General features: G+C 41.9%; 1 protein-coding gene across 3 annotated transcripts; it reads right to left on the bottom strand.

The window, feature by feature from the left end:
- Positions 1-716: 716 nt before the first annotated feature.
- Positions 717-24,108, bottom strand: sugt1 (SGT1 homolog, MIS12 kinetochore complex assembly cochaperone). Of its 3 annotated transcripts, none has more exons than XM_082512913.1 (13): positions 23,955-24,108; positions 23,807-23,852; positions 23,021-23,111; positions 22,752-22,821; positions 21,188-21,258; positions 18,500-18,553; positions 15,154-15,182; positions 14,896-14,921; positions 14,515-14,611; positions 12,957-13,064; positions 4,100-4,190; positions 3,087-3,259; positions 717-1,469 (listed from the first exon to the last, which is right to left on the bottom strand). In XM_082512913.1, the coding sequence occupies exons 1-13, from the start codon at positions 23,966-23,968 to the stop codon at positions 1,368-1,370; spliced, it is 972 nt and encodes a 323-aa protein (XP_082369039.1). In that variant the 5' UTR covers positions 23,969-24,108; the 3' UTR covers positions 717-1,367. The 3 variants fall into 3 exon arrangements, with proteins under 3 accessions (XP_082369039.1, XP_082369037.1, XP_082369038.1); XM_082512911.1 differs by having other exon boundaries at positions 23,807-23,855; positions 23,955-24,107; XM_082512912.1 differs by having other exon boundaries at positions 14,896-14,918; positions 23,807-23,855; positions 23,955-24,106.
- Between the last annotated feature and the right edge of the window lie 345 nt (positions 24,109-24,453).

The following is a 24,453-nucleotide window of genomic DNA, read 5'->3' as shown; positions in this document are numbered from 1 at the left end:
GAACTCTTTAATGAGACTAAAGACTCTGTAGCCGTCACGCTCCCAGATCTTACCCACGATGCAAAGCGCTTAGCTCCTTTTGATGTCACGGAGCTGCCTCGGGCGGGGGTAGGGGGTAAGGATGGGGGCGGTGTATTTGTGTGTGTGTCAGGGATAGCGAAGGAGTGTGTTAGTGTGAGTGTGTAAAAAAGTGTTACAAAGCTAAGAGTTCCATCCAGAGTCACAAATGGGCGTTTGATCGTCACGAGAGATGAAACGATGTGTGATGAATTTAACACTTAACTCAGTGTGAGAGGCTTGATGATGTGGTTAGGAGGCTGATCCATATTAATGCTCTCTTGCCTCGGCAGGACGCCCCCTCACAGTTTCGGCTGCCGCATATATGCGATAGGAGGACAGGGGAGGCGCCCGCTCCCCTCACATCTCCCCTCTGTAAATCACCGCTCCACCTCAGGGCCGCATCCTCACCTGCAGCTCCGAGCTCCTCCACTCGATACCAATCGAAACCCGCAATACATAAACCATATCCTCAAGCTGTCAACCGTATCTCAACTGCCTGAGCTCATATCAGTAATACCACATTTCATCGCTCCCAGCACATAATCACAGAGCACGGATCCCTGTTGTAATGTATTGCCGTTTTTGTGTTTGAGCGAGACTTTTCCGAGCTGCTCGAAAACTGTTTCCGGGAGACAAGAAACCATAAAACACGGGGCAAAGTTTGTGAGCCAAATCTTTTATTTACACCGAAGCTTGAATCCCACAGAGAGAGAGAGAGACCGGTGGCGAGCCAGACATGTCGCACACTTTCCAGATAAGTTGTTTTGCAGAGGACTGCTGTTTTTACAGAGTGCAAAAAAGAGGAGGAAAACAAAAAAAGCATGATCTGTGAAACACAATCAGTTGGTTTAAAGGTAGTGTTCACAAATGTTTTAGCAACTTTTTTATACAAGTACTAATTTTGCAAAGTCACAGAAGGCTCCCAAATATAAAGGCTGTGAGTGATTAGGAGGGGCGGGGGGAAGTTGAAGTGAAGCGCGTAAATTTTAAGCCCGATCTCAGTTCCCTTTTGAGTTCATTGGCCTTTAAAAGAAATCAGGTAATGTTGATCATTCCTTTCAACAGATCATCTTAATTAACCGAACATATATTGCAGAGAAGAGGCCATATGTAGTTTGCTTGGGTGATGGTGGGAATGCTTGGCTCCCTGCACTTAGTGACAAACACGAAGAAGAGGCGAAGCAGTGGCCAGCCATGCAGGCTGCAGGGCGGCGACGACGAATCCCGCTGTAGCTCAGGTGGACAGATGTCAAGAAAGATGATGAACTGAGGTGGGGGAGGGGGAGTCATGGCGAAATAGGGGACGCTCAGAACTTCTTATACTCTGAATCATCGGGCGGTTTCACTTCCACTTTCTTGTTGGCTACATCTCCCCAGTTGGTGGTCAGGACCGTACCAGCTGACTCCATCTGCACAAAGAGGAGAAGTCACAGGTTTTCAGTAGCAGTTATGCAACACTTTCTCTCTGCTAGTGAGCCTCAGGTAAGTCCACCGCAGCACAGCTGAAGTACAAGGTGACTGGTAACCGTTTAACTTTTCATTGTCCTGATGTTTTGTAACAAGAACTCGTGTTTAAGATGTTTAAGCTAAATGCAGAAATGACAACTGATCACACCGAAGCACGGCTGGCTTCAGGCTGTATGCTGGAAATGACAGTAAATACTTTTTTCTCCAGCATCATGAGATCATATCGTTAATGAATGCCCATCCGTGCCTTCATCCATCAACATTTGGCTGCAATCATACACACTTCCTTCATTACACTTTAATACACGCTCATTAACGAGACAATCTGTTCCTGCTGCATCAATCAACCCAGTGTGTGTGTGTGTGTGTTCACTCAATATAATGAGAATTGTGTAAATAATTACTGATGGAGCTTTGCATTTTCATAGCACCGCTAAAGCTTTAACTAAAGAAAATGAGAGCATTTTTTTTTAAAATCTGGAACTTATTCTGATAATTGTTGCGAGCTCCCCCAATTAGATGTTTGTGTAAGTCTGTGGGTTGCTGTCAATTAGGCATGCTAGAAAACTAACAGTCAACAACAAAAGTTTATTTGAAGGGCCAAAAGTCAAATTTATAATTGTCTTGGTCAGTTCCAATCAATGATTTTGCTTTTTTGGGGGGCCAAACATCTGACCTGCCAATTACAATTTTGGGCCATTGTCTTTCTAAAACCTAACAGAGCTGAGCGAGTCTATACACGGACTGGAGGAACCAATGAGGTAGATCACTGGCATTCTTTAAAAACAGAAACAATACCCCAGTAATGCAAATGATCGGTTGAGGATCTACAGCAACAACACTGAAATATTCAACCGATTTTTTTTTCTTCAAAAGACCTGATATGTTATTTGCTAATTGGCCAACTTTACATCTAGTCTGGGTTAGTTAAGCCGTCCCAGAGCTGTCAGCTAGCATAAACTCTTAATTTCCTTCAACTGCTTCCAGAGACCAGAGCTCTGTGTTGTTGTCGGTCAGTGGAAAGTGTTTAAAATAAGATTTTTTTTTAATTAAAAGAAAGAAAAGTGCAAAAAAAAAGAAATGTTTTTCTGTTCTCTTCATGACTTTAATTCTGATTCTAAATAATAAATTATCATTAAATTATACAAATAACAGCACACATTAAAACAGGTTTTTACCTGTATTAATGTGTGCAAACGTAACACATTAGACTGCAAAAGCCTGTAAATATGATGTCCTGTGGCAGCAGCTAACAGATTGGATCGATTTAGGTTAAAAGTGTAACTGATTTAAAAATGAAACAGGAAGGGCCAGACGTGGGCTGCTCAGGCTACAAAGATTGAACTTATTGACCTCTGTTATGCGTCTCAGAGTCCACTTCAAATAAAAGGTGGCCATCTAGGCAGACACCAATACACCGATTCTACGATGGAGGCGGTGAGGAAGGAAAATTAAACCTTTCCTTTTAGAACTGAGAAGAGATCGTTTTTGCGACCACGCACGTGTACGACTGTTTTCAGTGTGAAACACGCGTAACGCAAGTTAAACATAATACTCACAAAGGATTTGTTCATGGCTCGTTTGACCTCGTCTGAACCGTCCGAGTAGATCTGCTGGAAAAGCTTGTTGAGTGCCGCGTCTCCCTCCACCTGCTCATTTTTCTCCTCCTCGTTTATCTCCACCACCAACTTGTCCCACTTGCAGGTGTAGTGGGACGATGTGGGGTACTGGTCTGATGAAGAAAGAAATCTTTAAATTCCATCAGAGCCCAAAATAAAAAGAGCTCACTGCTTTTGTGAAAACACTTCAAATGTTCATTAACATTTTTAATTAAATACGCTGACTTTTATCATCCAATCACAGCGCACAGACTCAACTGTCAGCTCGTAACCAATTTCACTCTCCTTGCCACCGAATCGTCCGACTTAGATGGCGAAGAATCCCATTGTGATTGGATTTCTATATTTTTCTGGATGCAATACACCCACCATAATCCCAACAAGAGATGGCGGGATGGGGGGGAGAGCAGGAAATGTAATCCAGACGCAGATTTACATAAATACAGCAGCAAAATGCACAGCAGACAGATTCAGGCCAAGTGTGGACAAACTGAGATGCAGTGCCATAAAAATAAAATGTCAAATATGATGTTTAAATGAAACCGCAGTCCAATTTAAAAGCAAGCGCTAATAAACAAGATGTCCAAGAGAATGAGCTGGAGGGAAAAAAACAACATAGTTTGGCTCCCCACTTAACTTTTACTCCCCCTTCAAACACACACTTACATAAGTAATTAATCCTGTCAGTAATAGGAATGTGTGGGTTAAAATACTGAGTCATATTCCGCTGTCATACCTTTCCCTCTCACTGCCCACTTTCGCCGTCAGACTAATGAAAGACTCTAAGCAGGGCTCGACTGCCCACTCTCATTTTAGTGCAAAACAGACAAACACAGGAGCTTATATTGATCTTTGCAGAGAGAGGGAGAAATAAGAAGGGAGAAAACACAGGAGAACAGTCTGGTGGTGGGAGGTGGGGTGGAAGAGGGCAAATGTCGAAGCTGCGGACTGACTTGGATTGAAGTGTTTGACGCTGGACTCGTGTCCTTCTCCCTCCAGCTTCTCCCATCTGACGGCTTCCGTCTTCTTCATCTTGATCTCCACCTGACGGAGGAGAAGAGGAGGAAGACACGAGAGGAGAAAAAGGGAGTTAACGATTCTTAAAAAGAAGCAAAAAGAAAGGAAAAAAAAACGTTGTCTTTGGTGCGTAGCACGAAAATAACTCTTCCACTAAAGTGGCAGCTTAAAAGTTCGGGACATCAGATCATTATTGAGGCCGGAGAGACCGGCTTGTTCAGCGCCGCCGTCAACTTTGTGTGTGTGTGTGAGCGGGAGAGAGAGACACATCAGGGATATGCGGGGACACAGCTCAATCTCAAACCTCACTGACAGACATACTGCACTAACGAGATGCCTGTCAGCCAGAGGGGCCAGTGTGAGACACGGAGCGTGGGGGGGAGGAGGGCGGGAGATCCTAATTCCACACAGCAGCATCTGATCCGAATCATTACACCGGGAGAACATGGTAGAGGAAGAAAACAATGAGGGGAGAGAGGACATGGACACATGCTTTTAACACTGAGCCACACTGACAGGGCACATAGCAGCAAGACACGCGAGCAGCAGCTCCATGCGTCCCCCCGCCTCCCACAAACCTTCCACACACACACAGAGTCCACTTTCACCCATTAATGGCGCGTGTGTTTGATATGTGTGCATGTGAAAGACAGAGCTGGTGATGTCGGCGCAATTAAGGAACATTTCTGCTCTGCTAGGCGATGTGATTATTCATTTATGAGGGTGCCAAGAGAGGAGGTTAGGGACGGGGAGGCAGGGAGGCTGACTGACACGGACTGAGGTGTGAGCGAGGGGAGCAGATTGAGGGAAATGAGACAGTACGACCGCTGCTAGCTTCTCCGCCGAGGTGATGAGCTAGTGCGAGTGGCTTTACACTGATAGATCGCTTTGGTGTGTGTCAGCGCTTTCTGCTCCACAAAGGGCCTCGCGAGGCATCTGTGCAGTGTCCGAAATTAACTTTTGGGCTCAGCTGTAAAGGGCTGAACAGCTTAAAAAAAACAAACAAATCCCAAACACAAGGTGTCCCCTGAGAATACAGGTTACTGCTGGAATAATTCATTGCCGTTTTAAGCAGACCAGCCGGATTGTGCGAAAAGGGAGAATTCTTAATTTCTAGTACACCGTCTACTCACCCCCAGGTACTCGCACACACACAAAAGCTGGTATGCTTCAAAAGAAGTGCCTGTCAGAAAGTTTCTAAGAATTAAAAAGAGGTTCGCATCCCACAATTTCTTTTGGAAAAAAATGTCAATTTAATATTGACGCACGATTCAAGCGCCGATTCTGTTTTGTTACTTTCTTCACTTTTTGTCACTGCAAAGAATTGCAACAGTTTGAACATCTTCCAAGTGAAGTGAGGCAGCCTGAAAACGTGCATTGTTTTCGGCATATGCAAATTGCTCATTGTGTCTCGCCCCTCATCTCGCGCATGTTACGCAACCATCTGTGGAGCAGCTTAATCCTCGGGTTGGCATGTAACTCTTAATCAACTTATCAGTAGGAACATGAAGAGCTGTGCTGGGAGATATCTGATTCTCTCAAAAATCACAGCCGCTGTGACGCTGTGTGAAATAGAAAATAAAGACAGAATGAAGGCATTTGGTAATTATTTAAAAGCCCAAGTTTAATTAAAAACCGCACACAGAAAACATCTTAAAAGATCAAAAACGAGAAACTGTGTCATATTTTGAATTGTCTGCTGCCTTAATAATACATGTAAAATGTATTTTGTCATTGCATTGCTTAAATAAGGAAGACCTCCACAGAAAAGGACTTTCAACGTAGCTCCACACATGTTTGAGCCAACACGCAGTTTTGGCATTTTTACTTCTGTACACCAATCACAGACTTTCAGCTTTAACAAATAAAGGGACTGCCATCAATTTTCTGAGCATCCAAAAAGGTTTGCTTTTAGAAAGCATAGCTACAGTTATCCAGTGTGCATTTTTGTTTAAAAACTTCAATTTAGCGAGCTTCACTTCCAACACCGAGCGGAAACTTCACGCACTGTAAAAGCTGGATGATGTACTCATCAAATTAGCTTGTGTTTGCATTCTAGATCATTCTCGGATGGAGAACCGCGAACTTGCCCTCCACACTGCAAAACTAAAGCATGCTGAGTGCTACAGCTTTTCGTCTGCAAAAGGCTGCACACACACATGCACACTGAGACATCAGCTCCAGTTCACTGGAAATGCAGTAATTTAAGATCTACCAGTCATACATAATTTCCTCAAAAACACAAACATATGGCCAAAATGCAACGTAAAGAATTTTTAAATGATCCCGGAGATGTTTCTACGGTTATTTACTGAAGCTTGCCAATCAGTTAGGTTTTGCAAAAGCTCCCCACGGCATATTAAACACTTGTTTTTGACAGATCCACCTGCAGTCTGGGGCGTAGATGCCTTTTGAGCTCTGTTAGTGGTCTCGTGATGCTTTGAAGACTCGTGAGCACATCAGACCGTTAGTTCAAATCACCAATAACTGGTGTTCAGCCTGACACCGCTTTTGTAGCAGCACTAGTGACTCAAAACAACTTGTAGTCTATTTAAAGACGTCTTCATCTTTTTTTTTCTTTTTTCTTTTTTTTTTTTTAATCATGTGATGTTTTTTGTGCAATCCAATGAAGGAGCGTCAAAAATACAGTAATCAAATTCTATCTGTCATTAAATTAGAAACCTATAAAGTTCTAAGTTTCTAAGACAGTGAAAGCAAAGGATCAAAGGCTGAGAGAATTAAATGTATTAACTTGGAATTACCAGACATAATATTTTTGTAGCGATGTGCATCGAATTGACAGTGTGTGTTTCCGTGTGTGCTCCTAGGACATACAACATTAATCTGCTGCCACATCTGCGTTTCCTAGCTTTTAAGGGACATGGCAGGCCAGGCGCAGTGTGTGTGTTTCTCTGTGTGTGTTTCTGTGTGTATGACAGGCTTGTAAAGGGATGTGACAGCAGAGCCACAATCAGGGGCCACCACCCACAGGACCCCAGAGGCTGGACTATACAATCCTGTACTACACAGACGCACACATGCTATTTACAGAGGGGCACTGAGGTCCCATGTCGCTTGTCACATGTGTTTGTAGCCATCGTCGCTCCCCCCCCCCCCTTCCTGCTAGGGGGCCGGCATCTTCTCCCTCTTTTTCCCCAGATGCCTGCGGATTTTGAAACAAGCTCGGCTAAAAAGGACACAAATGAAATACACATAAACGTTCTTCGACGTTGACAGGCGTGCAAATTAAAGAGGGGAGACGCCACTTTAGCCGTTCGCCCAAAAGAGATGAGTTTCGAGCTGAACGAAGGAGCGAGCGCTCATTCCGATACCGCTCGGCGTGTTTGCGTGCACGCCCACGTGTGCGCGTTAGCCGTCTGTTCTGATCAAACACACTGGTGTGTAATTGGCTCCCCGTTGTCGCGGTGACCCCTGCGGTTGGAATGTTTGCCGTGATGGAGGACAGGACGAGGTCGCACTGACGATAATGTGCTAGAGATGACACGCGCACACACGTGCACACTTCAAATAGTTCCTTTAAATGGCACAAGTGTGTGGAAAGATTACTGTTCAGCCTCTGTCATTGTACCAGAGTGAGTGAGAGAGTGTGTGTGTGTGTGTGTGTGTGTGTGTGTGTGTGTGTGTGTGTGTGTGTGTGTGTGTACGCGTGCACACCCAGCTTAGCTTCCCCCTGCTAAGTTGTCTTTAAAGACAGCGGGGAGATGAAGCGTAAACACTGTGGAGCACAGAGTGCAGGGCAGCCTGTTACAGACAGTCAGACCGACCAACATTGGTTGTGAGTCAACAGCTCTGAGGGAAATGCAGTTCGTTTTTCTTCTTTTTTTAAACGCTCATTAGGGATGCATGCCAATCTGGAGAAACTTGATTTGCTGATGCCGTTGTTCATTTGAATGTTTTTATCCCCCCAGTGGCTTCCTGGCTTCAAAAGACGAAACGGCTCCAAAATATTTAAATGAGACATGCATCGAGAAAGCTGCTCAGTATTTCAGGGTTTTCTCACGCTGTCATGCGCATGGGCTCGCACACATCCAGTTTATAAAGAGTTAGGAGTTCGTATGCCATTTTAAACTTTTGAATCGCCAATGAGGGCTTATACTGTTGGAGTGATGTGTGCATGGGGAAGGGGGCCGTGTGTGCCCGAGGAGCCTGCTGGACCAGGGAACAGTTGGGTCTTTGTGGGACAGCAGGAAGGTTTGAGAACACCCTCTCTTGTTATCCTGAAGGGCGGTGTTTGTGTTTCTATCCACACACACACGCACGCACACGCGCGCGCACACACGGAGAGAACGACAGAAGGTGTGTTTGTCTGTGAGAGAGCCATAAAGAAATTAGCAAAAGAAAAAGGAGGTAAATGAGGATAAAGGGAAAAAAGGCCTGAAAATAAAAAAAAGACAGTAACAGTGGGTGGAGAGGGAGTCTAAGACCATCTTCAGCTGCGGTGTCTCTAAGACTGAGCCCTTGTTTAAGCTGCAACCCACGTGCACCTCTGGTATGCAGTGTCTGCTGTTGCCATGGAAAAGTGAGAAAGCGAGTAAGAGGAAATGTGGCTTTTTTTTGAAAGGGGGCAGTTTCTGTGCAGGTCAGCTTCTATTCGACACAGTGGAGCCAGTGGATGCTCACAATACAGACATCACATATATATAGAGAGACATACAGGTTATGTGGTGCTCCATTTCTATGCTTTTTGCTTCTTTGACACCATACAGTATGTAATTCCAGCACCCACCGTCGTCTACTGCCCTTTCATTCCCCCTGTGGCCTTGCTGCAAAGTAAACTTAAATAACTCCCCTCATTGCTTTCAGATGCGCTCTGGCTCAGCTTGCTTAAAGATTTTTGTTTTGTTTATATAATACTATATCTTGTGAGACAAACCTTTTTTTGATTCGTTTTTGCTAGTGAGATATATATATTTATATATAAGTATTGATCTAACAGACAAAAACAGGCTTAATTCGATCAATCAACTGGGGGCTGAAGAAACGAGCTGTGTGCATCAAGTTGATCTGTTTAAAAGATTCACTTGAACACATTAGAAGACGCCGCCTCTGTATATGCTGGAGAACGTCTCCAAGCCTCCTCCACAAGATACCTGGATGCTCACAGCACTCTGGGTATACGCTGATCAGGCATAACATTATGACCACTGACAGCTCAAGTGAATAACACAGATTATCTCTTCATCGTGGCAGCTGTTAGTGATGGGCTATATTAGGGAGCAAGTGAACATTTAATAGCCAGAGTTGATGTGTTCGAAGCAGGAAAAATGGGTGAGGGTGAAGATTTGACAGAGTTTGAGACAAACTGATGCTGGTCAGACGCCTGGGTCAGAGCGTCTCTTGAACATTTCACACTTTCCGAACATTACCGATCTAATTCTGAGTTGCTCCTTTTCCAGTGATTTTGTTTGAGTTTGTTTGCTGGGTTTTATTTTTTGTTTTTCATTTGCTGGGCCTCTAAAATGGAAAATTTATAACTGTAGTTGTGTCACTTATACCAGAATTGCTTTGCAGCTTAGTCCTGTTCACAGAGAACAGGATTATACATCATGGGAGTGAGGTAGGTTCATCTCAATGGGTGACACCTTTTTACCAGGTAAAGTCAGACTTTTACCTTCTTGGGTGTATGTCATAAACGTTCCAATCCTATACTTGGATCGGCTATCTGTCCAACGCTGGACCAAAAAGCAATATCAGATATTCTAAGAACAAGCTGATGTGTTCAGTGCGCCGGTTTTCAAACAGCCGAGCTAACACAGCATCGAGGAAGCTAACAGCACAGGGTTTGACAGTGTGGATGTATTTCGCGCCTGCAATGCAAACAGTTTCTTTGTTTTTCCTTTTCTCTTTGAACAGGACAAAAAAAAAATGTGTGTTATTTTCTTCTTATTTATTTTTCATCTTGTTTATCGTCGATGTGTTTTCATCAACTTGATTAATATTTCATTTTACCTTTCTGTTGTGGGCTTCACTGCACGAGTGTATGTGAGAGCAGGAAAGTGAGGCCAACACACCCATAAATGACTCACTAAAAGTATAGACGCATCACCAAGGTCACAGACTTGATTTTCATTAGAGAAGGTCTTAAAAAGCAGGCTTTTTAAGTGCGCAAACTCCATTTAAGAAAAGGCTGTTAAATGACATCTTAACGCAGGTTTACACGTCTCTTAGCGTTCACTTTGTTCAGGTCATGCAATTTCCAACAGACATGTTTGCGTTCGAAATCCTCAAAGTTAGCTGACGTAGCTAAACATAGCACAGAGGCAAGACCAAGACCTGAGCAAAGCCCAGTAATTTGCATCAAACAAACAAGAGGCGGGGTTGTTGTGGAGTGTGTTCATCAAGCCTGAATGCAAACTTAATGATAATTGTATTTGGGGGAAGAAAAAATAAATAAATCACAACACGCTTCATCAGTGCTGTTCTGTCTGCTGATAAGACATTTATATAACGCCGATGAGTAGACTCATCTTTAGTATTCTAATCATCTGCATAAATACCATTTTCATTCCACCGCTCTCTGCTTCTGTAGGTGGCTTCGGTACATTTTGTTCATCTCTTTTTCATTTCCCATAAAGGTCAGCTACCTGCAGATGGAATACTTCGGAAGATTATAATTTTATCAACTATAAGCGATAAACTTTTTCTCCATGTCGAGTCTAACTTTGGTAAGTAAACGATGAGAGTCATTTCAATGTCAAGTATTTACCCACTTTTCAAATATGTAAGACTCACACGTTAAATCTAAAAGTCAGGAAAACTGATCAAAAAATGAGAAACTTAACTCTAACGGGCTGGGTAAAAAAAAAAAAAAACACTCAAACTGTTGAGGTTCAATATTCATGCCAGAAATTTGTATAGTTCTATAATTTCTTTAGTATAAATTACATTCTGAGGAGCTGATTTCTTTAAACAAAATAACTTGAAAAAGGCAGCATCTACAGATGCTTCTTAAACAAGAGTCAAGAGAAAGAGCAAAGCTTGATGGAGTTCTGTATTGACAAGACCGGAATGATCAATGCCCTAAAAAAAAAAAAAAAAATCCCCTCATTAATGATGAAGAAAAAAAGAAAACACAACCAACCAATCAAAACAAGTCACACAGAAGGCTGTCTTTTGATCTGCAGGCTAAAGCCTGACAGGGGTCTAAACCCTGAATCAGCACACACTCAGCCAGCACACTCATTAACCCACATCTTCTATAATATACACTAATTAGTCTATAGTAAAAAGTGCCCTTCCTACTCATTAGGTCCATAATCACCTTAAAAAGGGTTGAGGAACTCCGCGCGTACAGCCGTGTGTGTGTAGGAGTGAGGATTTGTGCATATGTGTGAATCTCCTGTTAGCTGCACAGATGAACCGCAGGAGCCGCACTGTATACAGCCAGAGTGGATTTTCTCATTTCTGCTCCAGCTGCAGTGAGCTTTACCAGCATTAAGGAATTATAGGTAGCGACAGTCTACTTTATACTGCTTTAAATCACTGGAGAGATTAAGATGTTGATCTCAGAGTGGTAACCAAAGTAATGATCGGTCACAATTTCACTAAGCTGCTTAAACTCGCATTAGCACGCTTTTCCACGTTGCCTTTTTACTGCCATCTGACACCCGCTTCATTATCTTTTCTTTTTAATAAAGAAAAGTCTGAATCCACAGAAACCAACACGCCATCCGATGCATCTGCACTTCAGAGCAATAACAACATTTCTACAGCGTGCAGCATTACTACGTCCTATTCCCTTTACAGCGGCATAAAACGCGTCCCCCGACATGTTTGATAGTCTGCTGCTTTATTGTTGAGAGGAACTATTGGCGTGGCAGGGATAAACACAGTGCTCCCAATGATTCAGAGTAAAATTCAATGACTTTTCGTTGACTTTCAAAAACTCAGTGGAAGTGTTTCTATGACCTAAAAATGTTGTTTCTTCCTCGTTTGTTTGTGTTTTTGCTACTAAAAAAAATTTGTAAAGTGGCACACAGACTTATTTTCTGCCAAAGTCGAGTCTGCTGTGTACAGAAAGCATCTCAAAGTATTTCCTGGATTCTCCGTGGCTTGAATACACCTTTTTAAAAATTCAAAAAGATTCCAGAAATGACCTGGCAATGATAAACTGTATTCTGGCAAGCACATCATCACCCCGTATGAGGCCATTTATCATCTCAGCTGTTTGAGTGTTGGTCAGCCGGGGTCACTGTGACCCCAGACTGGACAAAAAGCAAGCAGAATACACACGTCTCAATATTTTCAAAGTACATTTTACAGAACAATGGACCCTTAACACAACTGCAGGTCTGATACGTGTGGTCTGGTTCTGCTTCATGAATCGGTCTTGATTAAAAAAAGAGAACATTTAAAAAGTCTTTTAAACCTGTCAAAACACTAAAATCATGCTCAATGTAACTATGCACAGCTGCTACTGTTAAAAACAATGGTGGGAATTTTAAGTGTTTCCCCCACAAAGATGATATTTGACCCTTGACGACTGTTCTCGAACCCTTAATGACGGGTTTTGCCACCTCATTAAATTTCAACAAAGACATGGTTTGTTGACCATTGGGTTTTCCCAAGGGTAGCCCTAGTTAGAGATCACCCTCACCAAATTCTGATCACACGCAATCAATGTATGTTCTGAAGTCAGGCTTGAAATGTGACACAAACCACTCAGGGGGTAAATCTGTTTGTATTTTCCAAACTAAGTAGGTGTCCAAGGGGGAAACAGTTAAAGATTTTTTTACAGCACATTAACTCCGCTAGCTAAAGTTAAAGTGATACCTTAGTGGTGAGGATCTTGAAGCTGCTCTGTTGGGGGACAACAGGGTGTAGAAGGTGGAGGTTGAGGTTGTAGTTATCCCCTGATGGCAGCTGTATTGTGGCAGACATCTGAAGGCATCACACACAAAAGATATAAGTTATTTCCCTTTATATACTGGCATTAGCTTTGGTAGTATACAATTTGTGAAATATACACATATGACATGGTTTTAAAGGTAGGACCATGTCCACGAAGTATAAATAATAAATAAATATGGAACCATCTGCAAGTTGGAATTGTTGCATCAGTATACAGATTTTATGGCACAGCGATCCTTAGAAAAAAGAGATAAGGGGTGGGGGGGGGGGGGGGGGGGGGTCGAAGGTGTCAGAGTGTCCATGAGAATGATCATCTGATGTGGCTGGTGTGACGGCCAGTAGTATCCTCAACCTGTCCCCCTCAGCCACACAGTGACGAGGGGGCATCAGACAGCTCCTAACGGCCTGTCACTCACTCGGGCAGGGTAGGTGGGCGGCTTGTTGTTTTAGAGGGACAGGGCTTCAGCTACGGCCCAAACCCTCACACTTCTAACATGCTCATCACTTGGCAAATGTGACACTCATGCAGTCTTGTACTTCATTCCTTTCGAATCAACAGCACACTGCCCCAGCAGTGTATTCAACTGTAATCTGCAACCTAACGCTTCACTAAAAGTGGACTTTTCTGATTTTGGACCCATAATGAATGAGGAAAAAAGAAAAAAAAATAGTTCACTGAGGATAAAAGCTTCGAAAGTTAGCTTAAGTTGCTTTTGGGCAATTCCACAAAACTATCAAAGCCTTAATATTCATTTCAAGTTGAATTCCTGCGCTGTCTGTAGGTATACAGCTTCTGCAAACGCAGTCACCAGGGAAAATAAATGGAACCGCCGCCTTTCATCTTTAATTTCTTTTGTATACTGACCTAGTAAAAAATATATGAACTTATCTGTAGTTTGCACCATGGAAGGAGCTTAACAAGTGACTGTGTGATTCGAAGCGAGTGAACAATTTCTTTTGAAATGGGGTAAATTCAGTTTGTTATTCTATTAGGAAAGACAAAGCTGTTCCCTGGGGTGCCCCACAGTTACCCCTCGGAGAGAGGGAAAGAAGGCAAAAGGCAGAAAGTAAAAGAGTAAGAAAGAGTAAGAAAGGGAGGTTGTCCCTAGAGGGTTCTGCAGCTGATCCTAGATCAGTTATGCCTTCCATCTATAGACAATTAGGAGGTTGGAGAAGCTGGGGAGGGTAAATTGTTCTTAGATCTGTACTTTGGGGGCAATGTTAACAAGGCACCACTGGAGGCATAGTTGGGTCCATGGGGAGTGTGTGTGTGTGTGTGTGTGTGTGTGTGTGTGTGTGTGTGTGTGTGTGTGTGTGTGTGTGTGTGTGTGTGTGTGTGTGTGTGAGTGAGAGAGAGAGAGAGAGAGAGAGAGACCCATCTAATGGGCCCCCCTGAGGAAACACCCAAGAGCTAACCCATCTCTGCTCCACACACAGAGCAAACAGAGACTCAACACAGCATTCAAGTGTGTGTTTATACCTCCTTTTCCATGAAGCTGACATGCACGCCATCCTTGGGTACATTTTTCACCATCACTGTGACAATGACTTGCGATTCTGTTTGGTACCAGTCGTGCCTGAAAGACAAACGATTAAAACACAAGAATTAACGGCACAGGAAGACTTATTTGAATTTGACCCCTTAATCCACTTATCGCGACAAAAATGGAGATTTCATGCATAATAATAATAATTTTAAAAAGCAGCCATCTTCATTAACATATATTTTCTGTGTACATGGGATTTACATTTTTATAAAGAAAGGGGCTGCTTTGAAGCACTGAGGCTCGGTTGAATATTAACTCTGTATAATAAATAAACAGCAATACCAGATAGGGCGTATTTACATTTGTGCACTTACTTCACAGGTGGAGCCGCTGGTGTCTGCTGGGTCATTCAGCCCACGAGACGAGATGACAATTAGAGAGGAGGACGTGGTGGGAAAGCAAATGGATGAGACAGAAAAGCACAGGAACGAGGAGGGGGGGTGAAAAAAAGCCATAACAACAACAACAAAAGAAGCTTAGTATGGCTTCCTTGTTTGAAGCCAAAGCGTGGACAAAGCCGTGCTGATGCTGAGAGCAACAATGCCCCCAGGTGGCCTCAAAGAGAAACTCACCGTGTTGACGTTGTTGTTTTGTGTCTTATCTGTAGGGGAAAAAGGAAAAAAGGTGGGCTTTCAGCTCGAAACATTTAATACACCCATAACTGGCTTCACTGATCTCTGTTAAAACATGACTATTAGATTACTGGATAAGAGCAGAGGTTCCAGCGCCAATTTTAAATGTATCTATAGGTGAATAACGGACAATAGGCACAACACAACATAAACAGACACACACATACACTCTCTGAGCCTCTCCACCAGTTTGTTTACTGGTCTAGCCACGCCCATTAAAAGCCCTGTGAGCCAGAGCGAGCCCAAACACCGTTTACCAGCATGCTGTCATACATTATTCAGACTTCATTACATAGATAGATGAGATGATAGGAGGCGTGTTAATGTTGTCTTAATGAGGTCGAGCTTGAAGTGACAAGGAAGGGGGGGCTGCTTGTGTGCGACTGTGTGTTCTGATGCATGCGGGGTTCCACATGTGATGGAATAACCAGGTGCTGTGTGTGTGTGTGTTTGCTCGCAGTAAACACAGTCACCAGGAAAAAAAAAGAAAAAAAAAAAAGAGGCTGTTCCCGGTGTGAGCAGTAAGAGTGTGTGTGTATGCTGTCTGCAAGCCGGCTTATCAAAGAGGCTGGGTCTCATCGGGGGCTTTCAAACATCAGTAACGTTAACTCTGATGAATCACGCACTCCTGGGAGTACGTATGCACGCGGGTGTGAAGCGTGTTTGTCAAAACTCATGCTCTTGTTTACTTGAGATGATCCAGAGGGCCCAGGCATCAGCAGCAAACAGAAACACACCACGCAGACATGGCATGCATCTTTTATTGGACTAAGCAGCTCAGCCTCCACCACTGTGAGCGCATACTGTAGATCCGTGGACGTGTGCGTGCTCATTTGTTTGATCAGATGGGCTGATCTGCTCCCTGACTGTGCCATTTAGCTGCGCGTTTGATGGCAGGCAGTAAATAGGATATACTGCACAAGTTAAAGTTTGCAAGTCTGAAGCTTGTTTGAACTAAAAGTACCCCAGGCAATTTTGTTTACTTACATTTAGGGTGTTACAACACAGATTCCTCCCCCCCCCACCCCCACAACTTCAGATGCATTATTACTGGTCAAAGTTCCATAAAACTACAGTGTTGTGCAAAAGTCTTGAGCCCCCTATAATTTCTTTATATTTTGCTACAAATAGGTCCAGTCGTTCACTGAAACATGGAAACCTTCACTGAAAAAGGCAGCTTTATTCTTCAGCACAGCCTGAACTCGTTTTTTGTCATTTCTGTAAGTCAGTAATGTTGAGGTTTGGGCTCTGGGGAGGCCAATCCATGACTGACAGTGTTCCACTGTGTGTTTTTCTATCCAGCCATGCTTTTACTGCATTGACAGTGTGTCCTGCTATACAATGAAGCTGTTGTCAATCAAATGCTTTCCAGATGTTACTGCATGGGGGCTCGACATCAAATAGTAATTTTCTGTGTTCATAATTATATGAATATTAAGCAGATTTCCAGATATTCAACATGACTCCAGTTCTGCAGCACTGACTGCTGTACATACTGACAATGATTTGAATCATTTGATTCAAAAAAATTTGAAAAATTTGATTTGATTTCCACATCTCTCAGGTCCTGTGTCAGGTCTTTTCCTATTTCTTTGGAACAGCACATTTTGATACTTTTTATCTTATCTGTTTTTAATCAAACACACAAAACACACTGTGCACACGATGACAAGTTTTCTGACAACAGCTCTTCAGGATTCACCTTGTTAGTGTGAAAATGTCAGACTGTGTTATCATTGGCATTTTCTGAAGATTCAACTAAAGAAATGGAAATAAAATGTGTTTTTGTTACAGAGTCCTAATGGCAAAGTGCGTACAGACTAGGGCTGCCACAAATGATTATTTTGATAGTCGACTAGTCACCGATTATTTTTGAGATTAGTCGACTAATCAGATCATGCATCCATTGGACGTAAAACGTACAGCTTATTGCACCAGCATGCATCTGCTCTTATAGAACTATCATTAGCCTACAGCTTTAAGTGTTTAAGGTCTGTGCTAACTAAAAATAAAGTTTCGGTGAAGTTTAATAAGTAAGGGAGAGTTTAATAAACTCCTTGCAATCTAAAATATAACGGGACACCGGAGTATATTCTCGAGCATCTCACTCACACTTCTGATAATCAGCTGTCTGTTTGACTTTTATTCAGCTGTGTAAAAACTATAACTTTAATCTCAGCCAAACCGATTTACTCAGGAACAAATAAAATACTAAAAAAAAAAGCCAACAATAACATTTTTAAGTTATCTAAGTGACTTATATATGTTTAACCTGAGTAGCGAAAGACGGCGGTGGGTTTGAAAACGATTTTCCGGGAGTCCGGTGTTCTCACGGGCTCTAGCGAGCCTTGCCCCCGGCTAGCTATCGAGCTAGTGGGTAACAGACGTCTCTGAAAACGTCGGAGCGCTTTTGAAAATATGTGGTGTCCTGATAAACTGAGCAGATATTTGAGGTTTACACAGCTACATTCTCGCCTGAAAATATGTTAAACGTTTATTTTGTGACCCAGAAAGAATAATAAGAGTAATATTAAAACTAACTAGCTGCCGCCATTGTTGGAAACTGAGCTGGGCCGCGCTATGAATTCTGGGACACAGCTTCTTCTTCAGGGTTTAACGGCAGCTGGCATCCTTGTGCATGCAGTGCTGCCATCTTCTGTTTCAGTCCATTATTACACTCTTAAATCCTGCTACTTATTCCTGTGTCTTTTGTGATCTTACAAAGCTTCAAACGATGCGTCGACTATTAAATCAGTCGTCGACGATTTTGATAGTCGACGTAATCGTGACTACTCATGGCAGCCCTACTACAGATAATTAAAAATACTTGCAGTGACCAGTGCTATCCCTCAGCCTCTTAGACGATGCACCTATAATATCAATTTGAAAATCCTATATTGCCTCGTTCTCGAGTTATTGTGTTCACAATCTTGGGTGCTCATGCCACCCGCCCACCGGGGTGACGACAAACCCCATCAGCCTTTTTTGGCTGTGGGGTTAAAATTGCTCTTTGCCAAGTTGTCTGTTATGTGTAGATATGTCACTGCTTCATGCCTTGATTTAGATGCATTTTGCATGTGTAAAAGATTCACTGGTCAAGTGTTAGCTTGAAAGAATAAAACCTGATTCTTCTGAAAATTGTTAGGTACAAGGAGTGGACTGAAAATGAGTGAAAAAGTAGCCAATGTCCAAAGAGAAACTTTGAAAGACTTTCAGAAAGCCTGATGAGCCATTGCAAACAATGGCTGGATTAAGACTTTTGCACAGTACAGAGAGAGCTACTTACTTTCCATCATCTCCTCACACCGCTTGATCCAGACCTCAAAGGTTTTGTCAGAATCTGCAAAAAAAGAATAAACACTCTTACATGTTTAACACTAAGTAAACACTGCAACACAAAAAGTCATTACGAAAACACATAACTGCATCAGTAGCTGGTTACTCAAGTCTCAAGTGCTTTAAAGAGGACATGAAACACAACACATAGAAAGGCTAATTTATATCACAGTCCTCATTCATAAAGTGCTTTACAAAACTGAACATTACAGATAACAGGTGGACTTTCCCGATCACTTTTGTGCTATCCGCCCTTGGTGCTGTATGTGCTGTATGTAATCCCTTAAAATGATTTTTATTGTTAGTGTCCTTATTTTCCTCTGAGCCATCAATTCCGTCACCTGTTAGTTAACATAAACTAAGTCTATTAGCCGCACCAAACCAACCACGTGACATAACGTTTCGTACTGACTGAGGATGGCGCTACACGTGTTCTCAAAACTTTAACTTTAAGCACTTATTTCTTAAATCCAGCTTCACAGACAGAGTTACATCTATGTCAGTTTTTGAGAGCAGGGCTCCGTGAGTTAAATTAGCCTTTATGTGTGTAGCATTTCATGTCCCCTTGAAGTAAAGGCCAGTCAAGGTTGAAGGTATTCGTTTCAAGGCATTTCATCTAAATCAGGAAATCACTCATAATCTGACCTGGTAAGCAGATGTCCAAAAACACTGTACATGCCTGAAGAAGGTAGTTGGAAAATAAAGTTCTTGCATCACAGCAATGTTTGTTTGTTTTTTGTTTGTTTTTAACTGTGCATTATTTTAAGTCTTTCTTCATCTCCCACTGATTTACTTCTAAAAACAAATTCACTAACTGCTCCTTGAAGACACTCGGGCAACTTGCCAAACTGCCACTAAAGCCCTAATCAGTCAATGCTCCATAATTTCACCTGTGAGAAGCACAATGACAGCTTGTACTGCAAGGAAATATTTGTGTACAATGTCCTTATCAAACACTGAAGCCTAACTAACATTAATGCTTTAGTATCACTTTATTCACACTATGCAGGCCAGCTATACTTAACTGACTGTATGCTGGAGAAGTTTAATTATTCTGGAACATTCCTTCCCATGTAAAGACTTTACTTGCGTGGGGTGACCAGCTAAATCAATAGTGGCCGACTGGCGACTGAGTTTAGCATAATTAAATTTTTTTTTTTTTCATATGAAGTCCAACTGAAGGCACCGAGTTCATTCATAAAATGAGAGACAGCTAAACATATAGTCCTGTTATACATTTGTCACCAAGTACTGGGAAAATACTTGTAAAATAATGTGCAGCCGATCCAATTCCCAAAATGTTCAAGCACTCTTTTGGAACAGTGTTAGTGGGATTATTGCAATACTGGAATTTGGAAAAAAAAAATACACCACAACTCTGAGGACATGTTAGATTTAGATTTAAAAAAGACAAACCTGAGACAGTGAAGTACACTTGCTTTAAGACTTCTAAAGGAGGATCCAAACAGGAAATGTTTGGCCTGTGAAGTATGCCTTGTAGCTGACGTTTGGTCACTAGCAGTCATTCCAGGTACTGGTCATCAAGGTAACCCCTAAATTTATTACTAATCTGTCATATGTCCATCAACGGGATCCTTTGTTATTCGATCTGTTGCCTTAAAGTTGAGAATAGTTTAACACAGGACAAGCCACCTCATGTTGCCAGCAGTTATTTCACCAGCCATGGCTTTAAGTTACTGGATGTCACTGACACTGACTGTCTGTGGTCTGTGTAGTCACCTCCTGTATGTACACCTCTTTAAGATGGTGTATTGGTCTAGAAGCCCCTGAGACTGAAAAAAGAAAAAAAGAAGGAAAAAAAAAAGCCCAGTACTGTGTGTTAAGGACAACCGTCAGACGCCATTCACAGCACTAATACGTAGCACTAATACAGTTCTCATGGTGGGTTTTCATTTGATTTACTGCGTTGGGCAAGCACAGGTGATACCACTGTAATGCCTGTTAATGCTAATGGTTTCCAACTATTCCACTGCTCTCCATGTGGTAACGACATGCAAAGATTTGGAGCAATGCATCTGCAAATATGTTGAACTACCCAAGCACCAACTACACACATGTGAAGAACACGCAGGCTTTTCTAATGTAAAAACTGAATGGAGAGCGGGGAGTTTGACCACATCATCGAATTACAGTCTACATCCAAGCCTACTCAGACTTGACATTCTGTATTCAAATGGTCATCACTTTGTTATTTTATCTGTATGAAACTGTCACAGTTTCATAACTGTCTGTCACAAACCGCAAAATAATGCTGCTGTTATGGTAAGATTACAGTAACCTTGACCTCAGATGACCAAAACCTATGCAGTTCATCCATAAGACCAAGTGAACATCTGTGCCAAATACGAGAGAAAAAAAAAGGAAAAAAAAAAAAAGAGGTTTGTTCTCCAGAATGTGACGCATGGATGTAAGATGTCCAAAAACATAATGCCTTTGGCTAAGGTGGTCGTCACTGTGTAAGTCATAAAAAAAAAAAAAAAGCCCTAAAGATAAGGCCCAAAATTTAGCCATGAAAACAATGAGGAGAGCAAAGTGGACAGGACACTGCTGCGAACAGTAGTTGGTACACAGTGGAATTAAGGAACCTGCACTTGAGGCCAAAATGAGCTGCACTCACCGTCCAGTTGGTGTCCCTGAGTGAAGGCTGCATGCGCTGACTCATAGTTGTTCAGGTGATATTCGGCTATTCTGCAGTTGGGCGAGAAAAACATGCCACATGAACTTAGATCAGACAATCTTGGAAAAATAAACGCAGCTTTATCTGACAAACAACATCTGTATGATTTACCGTGTTAAAGCAAAATGTTTTGGTAGTTTTTGTGGATTAACTTCTGAGGAAGCGCAGAAATCAGACTTTTTACTAGTATAACTTTAAAAGTTTCCGACAATTCTTACATTGCAAGGCGTAAAACGTTAAGTTTTACATAATGCAACCACACCAAACTTATATTGTGACCACGTAATAAGAACAATAAAGAAAAAAAATATAAAACATAGTTACAAATTGCTTTACAAAACATGATAAATATATAGAAACAAAGAGGCAACAAATTAAAACAAGGCATAAAATCTGAACATGCTGTGTGAATAACAGGTTAATAAACACAACAAAAAGAAATAATAAAGGGGCAGTAAAAATAGATTTTCTATGAAAACACTCAAACACCTATGTAATGAGGGTATTGTGGGAACCGTTAGAATTGTCTGACCCGACAAACGCAGCCAGTCGCTCAATTAATACCAACCAACTAAATCGACAGTGCGGGTAGGATGAGCCCATGCATGGTTTTAAAGTAACAACAAATACAACTTTAATAAAAGCTTCAAATCAGCTCAACTTTAAATCACTTTGTCTTGTCTCTGTGAATTTGTTTTGAATGAGATGAAGGCGGGTGACTGAATTTTGTCTGAGACCTGAGTAGAGTGGATTACAATAGTTCAAACATGATGAGACGAAGGCCAAGATGACTCCTCCAAGGCCCGCTTGACATGAAGAATGTGAAAAAGCACGACAGTACGACCTTGGTGACTTGTGTGTCAAAACAAAGCTTTAACTGAAGTTTGTTTGATGGACGAGGACAGGTTTTCAAAATTTTCCTTTATGTTAGAGGTCAGGTTTGGGGTGTGGGGGGAGCACTGAACAAAAGGCCTTCAGAATTGAAATCACTGAGCTGAAAGACATTTTGTGACAACCGTCAGATAACATCAGAAACATGAGCCATACACAGCATGTTTCATCCCATCTTGTCAATAAAGCTGGCTGTGCGTTTGTGTCAGAAGGGATAATTTTTTAATCAATTAAACTATATGTTTTAATTATTATTTTTGTTAATTTACCTTTTTTTTTTTTTTTTTTTAAAGTGGTGAGATGAACATATCAAACGGTGAATGAAGTGCAGTCTAAACTGAGCTAAACATCTGCATGCCAGGGTGGACCCCTGTGGGTTAGGTTGGTTATTCTGAATAGGCCATGGATGTGAGGAAGGCCCACAGTGTTTTTTAAGCTTTTCTTGTAGTGTAAAGTATATTTGTACATTGCTTTTAAAACTAACCACACCTGCGAGCACTATTTGGGGATTGTCCTCACTTGCCATTTTGCCCCTTTTAGAAAATTTGACCCTATGGGTGGTCAGTCAGGCTAGAAAACTGCTATGTAAAGGCGTGCATTTCACAGTCCATACCCTGTGCGCATGAAAGCAAGGGAGAGGCTGGGTTTTAGCTGTTGTGCTTTCTTGGCGTCATCAGCAGCACCTGTGGACACAAAACAAAAATAAAAAAATTACTATGTTTCTTTATGCAGTGCATATGTCCAGGCTAAGTCACATGCAATGTAAAACCTCAAAAGCTAAACAACAGGTATTTGTAATGCTCACATAATGTTCATGCACTTCATAATACATCAAAAATGCTATTAGTGTGGTCTGTTTCCACATGTGCTGTGCAGACTTACAGCTGTAGTTCTTGAGCAGTATGTGGGCATAGGCACGCTGACAAAACCACTCAGCGTTGTCTGAGTCTCCTTGTAAGGCCTCGTTAAGCTCCTGAAAATAATAACGAGGTTGCTATTATTGTATAAAGGGCTTAAAATCGTGTTTTCAGCTTCAAGAATTGTGGAAAGAAAAAAACTTCTAGAAAAATGCTTAAATCGAAAGTAGCGCTGTTATGCATCTGCAACTTTCACTTTCGCAGTCGGATATCTTTACAGAACAAGCAGTTCTCCGTAAATCTATTCGAATCTGTGTTATTCCTGCAAACTGTAATGATTTTCATAATACTGCCCCGGTTAGTCACATAAATAACCGCAGATTCACCAGAGGCTTTTAAAACAGCAGAAATAAACTTCACTGGTTTAGTCTGTTCACAGTTGACACAACTTCATGTCAGGATGACAGGGCTAGTATCCAGCAAGCAGACTATTTCGAGCTAACGTTATGTAGTAATACCTCCTCACGCATGAGACATATTTAATTCTTAATGGTATTAAAGAAACAGGTGACCGTTTGATATGATAACGAAGCGATTCTGGGATTACTTTTATTCATAACTAAATAGGGCTAGCAAACACGTTGGCTAACTTCGCTAGCTTGTTGGTAATATCAGAAACACAAACACCACGGGTATTGCTCAATTTCCTTTCTAGAGTAAGTCCACTGAATTTAACGTTAAATGGACATCCTGCAAGAGCCACCGTGCATCGCGCAAACTTGTTTGTGGCTAACTGAGACTAGTGTTTTACCTGCAGAGCTTTCTGTGGATCTTCGTCAATGAAGCTATCGGGGAAGCTGCTAAAAGCAACAAAAAAGCAAGTTAGCGTTAAATAACCGAAAGAAAAGAAATGTCTGCTGCTATAAGAACAGTTCATTGATAGATTTCGATGAACTTACCGTTCGGTTGCCATCTGCTTCTGTGGATGTGCACTGTTTCTGGAGTGACAGGAAAGTTCTAGATGTGGAGACTACGAGAAACGTGATAGCGGTAACAGTTACAGCTCAAACACAGCAGAGAGCCTGTCAACATCCGGCTGCGCACAGCTCATACTGCCTCTACTCCCCCTAAAGGCCCGGAGGAGTTATTGCAAAATAGCGATAACTTCTTTTTGTTTGTTTTTTTGTTTTTTTAAGGAGACGATTTTCTGGACAGCGAATTAGGCCGCAGATCTGTCAAAGAATAGAAACGTTTAAATTGAAACTGGGTACGGTCAGCCACCAACAAATTTATAATACCATTAATGAAAATAAAAATGGGGTTAATATAATATAAACACAAAAGACTAAGACTTTCTCAGACTGTCAGGACACATAAATGATACAATATATCAAAGAATTACGGAGACATGGCTAAACTCAGTCAGACTTCAGTCAGACTTCCTGTGAGAGCTGTGGT

The sequence above is a fragment of the Aulonocara stuartgranti genome, assembly GCF_965226115.1.
Source record: "Aulonocara stuartgranti genome assembly, chromosome: 18".
Lineage (NCBI taxonomy): Eukaryota > Metazoa > Chordata > Actinopteri > Cichliformes > Cichlidae > Aulonocara > Aulonocara stuartgranti.
This window is presented reverse-complemented; position numbering and strand designations above follow the sequence as displayed.

Bases quoted from the DNA above. Each gene is read 5' to 3' on its own strand.
- sugt1 (XM_082512911.1), bottom strand. The intron at 15,183-18,499 runs GTAAGTAGCTCT...TTTCCCCTACAG, and splicing joins GTGTGAGGAGATGATGGAAA to ATAAGACACAAAACAACAAC. The intron at 3,260-4,099 runs GTCAGTCCGCAG...TTTCTTCATCAG, and splicing joins CGTCAAACACTTCAATCCAA to ACCAGTACCCCACATCGTCC.